The 6,152-nt window shown below is 39.1% G+C and overlaps 1 protein-coding gene across 2 annotated transcripts; it reads right to left on the reverse strand.

Annotated features, from left to right (window-relative positions):
* Positions 1-867: 867 nt before the first annotated feature.
* Positions 868-3,054, reverse strand: LOC125210646 (probable carotenoid cleavage dioxygenase 4, chloroplastic). Of its 2 annotated transcripts, none has more exons than XM_048110196.1 (2): positions 1,603-3,029; positions 868-1,273 (listed from the first exon to the last, which is right to left on the reverse strand). In XM_048110196.1, the coding sequence occupies exons 1-2, from the start codon at positions 2,979-2,981 to the stop codon at positions 904-906; spliced, it is 1,749 nt and encodes a 582-aa protein (XP_047966153.1). In that variant the 5' UTR covers positions 2,982-3,029; the 3' UTR covers positions 868-903. The 2 variants fall into 2 exon arrangements, with proteins under 2 accessions (XP_047966153.1, XP_047966154.1); XM_048110197.1 differs by having other exon boundaries at positions 1,016-1,259; positions 1,603-3,054.
* Positions 3,055-6,152: the final 3,098 nt, after the last annotated feature.

A 6,152-nucleotide genomic window follows, 5' to 3' on the forward strand; every position in this document is an offset into this window, starting at 1 on the left:
TCTCCATCTAACACACAAAACAACATCTACTAAAATCTTGTGCCATTCTCCAAGTGTGTCATCTATTATATGACGGAGGGAGTATTAAATTTTGATTTAACCGATAACCGAAAGCATCGGTTTCAGTTTGGTACTGGTTTTGGTTTAAGATATCATTCAGTTCTCGGTTATAACTGATAAAAAATCCCCCAAAATAACCAAAATAACCAAAATAACCAAAAAATATAATTAAATACCATAAAAATACTTCAACATCATATATCAACGAGTACAAAAAAATGTTTGTGTTGCATTATAATAATTGCAAAGTGCCCAATGTTGATAAAGCAACGATGATATTTGTTTTTATAGCACTTCTTATTCTTAGACAATCTTTTGAAGTTTGGATATTTGAAAATTATACTATAAATTATGATAATGAATTTAGTGTAAGTTGAACCACATATGACTTCAATTGCTAATTGCTATATGTTACATATCTACATCAACTATCAACTACAGACTAGAGATGAGAATTAGAATAGGAGAGAAGCAAAAGTGGCAATGAATTTGTCTCACATTAAACGTGTAACTAATAAGGGAAGAAGAAATCGCTATAAATTGTGAGAAGTGGGTGGCATAAGCTTGAAAAGTTTGTATTTGAATTATATAGTCCACCACTAAAAGCCCAAAAAATATATTTAAATTAGTTTAATAAATTTTATTTTTTTATTTTGTTTTTTTTAACCGATTTAGCCGACCAGTTATAACCGTTCTAATCGAACACTTTTCGGTCCCGATTCCGGTTCTTTTTCTTGTTCAAATTTTTGTCGGTTAACCGATAAGTCGGTCCGACTGAATACCCCGGCCTAATATATATAGATCCAGTTACGGAAATAGTTGACTGAATCAACATTTAAGTTTTTATTTAATATAATTAGTTTGAAGGTCAGTCTCCGACATAAAGAGGCCGTGGAAGCCCATGGGCATGCGCTGCGGCAGCTTCACGCTGGCGATTATCTCTAGAGTAGGAGACTTGGCATCCATTACCACAAATTTCGATTCTTCACTTCTGCCATAGTGAAAATATGCTACTAAATAGCCGTCGTCCTCCTCCGCTGCCGGATTGTTCGGCTCCCTCGCCACAAAAAACGGTTCGCCACCGTGGCAGCCCGGCTCAAACTGGCGCTCGGCCACCGTGCAATCGCCACCAACCTCCTTGTTTAGTAGGGTTAGGTCTAGCTTCACCACCCCAACCGACCGTTTCTCCCCTAGTATTACTGCATAAATGTACCTAAATAAATATCAATAATAGTATTAGACATGGATATTCCATTATTGTGTGATTGTCAATTGTATCTTTGATAAAGACAATTTTATTTCTTCATGCAAAAATACTTACATATTTCTAATTAATGTATAGAAAATATAGTTATGAGAAAAATAAATTATTCCCTACTATTACTAGTCACTAATTTCCTTTTCGGTTCATCTATCAAAAGTAATAAATCGCTATTACTAGTCACTAATTTCTTTTTCAGTCTGTCTATCAATACTATTTTTAGTAATTGACCTCGTAACAGTGTTACGTTTAATGACGGACAGTCTGAGTAAAGAGAGAACCTGTTTTTCTTAGCAGCATAAGCAGGATTGATGATTCCAAATTCGAGAAACTCATCACACAACTTATACCTCTCCACCTTCTTCCCTTTCAAATCCACCACCACCATCTCCATCGTCATCTCCGCGCAATCAATGTTTTCCATCAACCGATCCACCGCCGCCGCATTCGTCGCCACCACGCACACCGTGTCGCCGCCGTCTTCATCCCACGCATTCACGCAGTGCAGCGGATTAAACCCCGCCGCCTCAATCCACACGCTCTCCGCCTCATCCTCCGCATACTTGGGAATAACCCCCAATCTCGCCACCTTCCCCCGATCCACCCCCACCGGCGTCCTCCCCCGCAAAATCAGCCACGGATCCACCACGATCTGCATATCCGGTATCACGGCGTACTTCTCCGTCACCGCGAAGTCGTGAATCGAAATCGGCCTCTCGATTGAGTTTATCGCCACAGATCTGTGCTTTTTCCCGCTCGAATCGATCCGGAAATACGTCAGGAACGGACGCGCGCCGCTGCCGTATTCGTAGGCGAAGGCCTCTCCGGTCACCACATCCACCTTCGGATGCGCCGTCATCCGGTGAAACGGCTCCGGCGATCCGAAATCGTGGCGGCCGAGGGTGATTATGTCTCCCTCCGGTGTCAATTGGACGGCGTAGGGGAGATCGGACTCGCAGAGGGCGAAGAGGCGGCCGGAAATTAGGGCTAAATTGGTGTTGGCGGTGCCGAATCCGTGCTTGATCGGATCGAATTGGCCGGCGCTAACCCTAGCTGCAGTCAGGAGGAAGCGGGAGATCGAAGATAATAGGCCGCCACTGAAGGAGGAGAAGATGCTTGGGACAAAAGGATAGCCGAATTCACTCTCCACTGCGTGCTTGTGTGTGTTGACGTAGCGGCAGCAGAATGTGGCTTTGCCGTGGGAGAATTTGATCATGTGAAGCATCCCATCGCCTTCGAAGAAATGGTAGGGCCCCTTTGGGAAGAAGTTAGGGTTTGGGCCGTTGCGGATGTAGGCCCCGCCGTCGAGGCAGCTGGGGAGGGAGCCCTCCACGGCGTCGCAGGCGGTCGGGGGGAGCTCCTCCACGGGGGCGAAGTTGCCGGAGAGGACTTGTTTGGGGTCGAGAAATGGGGCGAGGGGAAGGTCGAGGAAGTCGCATATGAAGTTATCTAGTGTGTTGAAGATGGTTGCAAGAAGTGGTAGTTTTTTGAAGGGTAATGGATTGTTGATATTTTGATCAAAGGTTTGTTGGTTTAGTGTGTTTTTGCGGATTTGAAGTGATTTAGCTGCTGTGATTGTTGGGTAAGGAGACCTAGTTGAGTGAATGTTATGTGATGAAGCATTTTGAAAAGTGGAAAAGAAAGAAACTAGGGTTGTCATATTTGTGATACTGCGATATTTAGAGAAGAGGGTGCATGGGGATTTTATAAAGCACTAGAAACTAGTGCTGTTTTTATTTTACAACGTGTTACATGTTGCAAATAAAATTGATATGATGTTCATCAAGTTATACAAAGATTTCTTTTGATTTGATACGAATTTTAAAAATTGTTTAATTTTGAGAGAAATAGAAAATGAAAAAAGTAAGTGAAAGGTGAGACTCATTTTCAATATTAGTTTTATACTGAATTATAAGTGTAAACAGTTGAATGAAATAGGACATCCATGTAATAAAAATAAAATAATATAAATAGTACTATAATTCATAAACAATTCACTTTTTAATTGGTGGATGGGGGAGTATGATTCTGTATAGCCGCAGAAGTCATCAATTATCCGTTCCACACAATCCTAAAAGGGTCATGACTTAAAAAGATAATGTTTTAGAAATTTGTATGGCTGTGATATGAAGGGCAAACGATTCAAGTAAAAGATATTTGTCGGCATGATAAAATTTGGAATAATAAAATTAGTGACTGGTATAAGGCGTCAATATTACTTTAAAAAAACTAGATTTAGCGAACATCGAAATATTCGATAATCAAACAAAGGTGTTCGTTAAAATAGAATTATCGAGCACTTAAAGAGTATCGTTTTATCATAACTGAGGAAAGCTGACACTAGAATGCTCGCCAAACAACAAAATTGCTTTGTTTACAAAGCTCATCGCTACCTTACTGTCTGAATACTACTCACTCCGGCCGCCACACATTGTCATTAATTTCTTTTTGTCCATTCGCCATACTTGTTATACTTATGTTTTATTATTTTTAGTAATGGACTCCACATTACTAAGAGTGTCCGTAATAGGGGAGCACGGAGGACGCATGAGCCGGGGCGGGGAGGGGCAGACAGCCCTCAGCCAACTAGTCGGTGTGGACGGGCGTAGTGGCCGCGGCGGTGCCCGCAGCGGGTTATTGCGCGGCCCATCAGCCGCGGCGCCGCCGGGATTTTTTTTTTCTCGATTTTTTTGCCTATAAATAAAACTAATTCCCCTCATTATTTTCACACCATTCCAACTCTCTCTCCCTCTTTCTCTAATTTTTTCTCTATTCCACTTTTAAAAAATGGATAATTTGTGGAATGAAGCGTGAGATTCTCTATTGCGTTGGACGGATGCGCCGGGGCGGGGAGGGGGACAGCCCACAGACAAGTAGTTGGCGTGGACGTTGACTATCTATAATATTTGGAACCTACAACGTTACGCATTTGTCGTCAAATTCGTCACTTCCATAATTTTCATGCAAAGAAAAACACCTAAAGTCAATGAAATTGACTGAAGGAAGCAAAGAAGACAAAAACCATAAAATATCATATTTGTATTTGCGTATATGCATACCACATAAATCACAATTTAGTGATTAAGAAGAAAAATAAGGCTGAAGAAGAGTCAACGGTAGATGTGGTTTGTGTTTTAGTATATCTCTTTTCTCTATTTTACATGACTAATTAACTTTTATTTTATTGTTCTAATGTTTATATATGTGTGTTTTTTATTTATTTTGTTGTACATTATTTTATCTTTTTATCGCGATATCATTGTCCTAATTATATTTTTTAGCTGTATATTAAATATTTACATCAATTAAATAGTGATAGTATTTCAATATTAAAGTGTGTATGTGTTAAGGATGGTAATTTTCTTTATTGTAACGACCAATATAAGTGTTGTAACTAACAAATATTTCTATGTTGATTTAATTTAAAACTTATTTAATTTAAAATTTATTTAATTATATATTTATAATTATCTAACATATTGTGACTATAGCGTATTATTAAATTTTATTTTTAATCTTATGTAATGATGTTATTTTTTATTTTATTTGAAGTATTCACAATGTCTAATTAATAAAATAAAAATATTTTATGTCGTGCATAGTGCGTGGGCTAAAATTAGGTATAATAAGTTTTTGAATTACTATAATATAGGGTGAACTACGCAAATGATCCATGAATTATGCGTTTCGCACATTCATGAGTATTATCACAGCGTGTGAGCTATGATCTATGAAATTATTATTATAATAAATGCACAGTCATGAGTATTATTGAAGAAAAGTATAATAAATGCACAGTCAAATCTCACTACTGTCGTGTAGTTGTGATACGTTCAGATTTTGCACCATTTTAGGACCCTTATTTGGTCTGTTTTTAGTGTCTAAGCCATGATTCATGTCTATATTTCGTATATTTTATCTATCTTGGTATTTTGACATGTTTTGTGAGAATTGTGCATATGTGAGCCAAAAAGATAAGAAAAAGTCGAAGATAGAATTCTGGAGCGTTCAAGACGCCCAGCGGCCCGCTGCGTGTGTCGCAGCGACCGCTATGCTTGAAGCGATCCGCTCCGGAAATGTTGTGCTGAAAAGTCGGAAGACGCCCAGCGACCGCTGGGACATGTGCAGCGACCGCTCGAGAGAATCTCGTAGCCACTGGACTAATTTGTAGCGACCGCTACCCAAATCCACAGACGCTTCGGATAACCCATATCGACCACTAGCCAAGGCGCAGCGGTCCGCTGCGAGAAGGCGGTGCACAAATTTAATCTGATTTTCTCCAGATTTTACCAAGATTAGCCAATCTTTTCCTATCCTCCATAGGATTCGACTTACTCCCTATATATATACTCCCTTAAACCTCTTCATTCAACAACTACCTATACTCTTTGCTTCACAATTCTAGAGCAAAAATATTTGAGGGTTCATCACTGTGCAAGAGGTTGAAGACGAAGTCAAGTGAAGATTAAGGCTACAAGATTCTACCTTTGGGTTTATCACTTTAGTTCTTATGTTTACATTGTTTTCCTTTGAAACTATGTTTTTAGATTATTCTATCATGTGTAACTGAATTCATAGGTACTAGGGATGTGTTAGTAACATACTTTTGGTTTATACAATTTCGTTTTCTGTTTAATATCCGTTTTGTTTATACTTCGTTTCTTCGTTAAGTTGTTCCGTAATACTGCATGTTTGAGGACACATCCGATGCTGATCCGCTATAACTTGCTACATAATCGTGAGAGGAGGTTGGCGAGTTAAATCCACTTAATAGACACTACAATTAGCTTCCCTTAAAATGACACTGTTAATTGAGAGTGATGACTTTTCA

This window comes from Salvia hispanica, chromosome 3, assembly GCF_023119035.1.
Source record: "Salvia hispanica cultivar TCC Black 2014 chromosome 3, UniMelb_Shisp_WGS_1.0, whole genome shotgun sequence".
Lineage (NCBI taxonomy): Eukaryota > Viridiplantae > Streptophyta > Magnoliopsida > Lamiales > Lamiaceae > Salvia > Salvia hispanica.

Bases quoted from the DNA above. Each gene is read 5' to 3' on its own strand.
- LOC125210646 (XM_048110196.1), bottom strand. From the start codon at position 2,981: ATGACAACCCTAGTTTCTTTCTTTTCCACTTTTCAAAATGCTTCATCA. The intron at 1,274-1,602 runs GTTCTCTCTTTA...ATATTTATTTAG, and splicing joins TATGCTGCTAAGAAAAACAG to GTACATTTATGCAGTAATAC.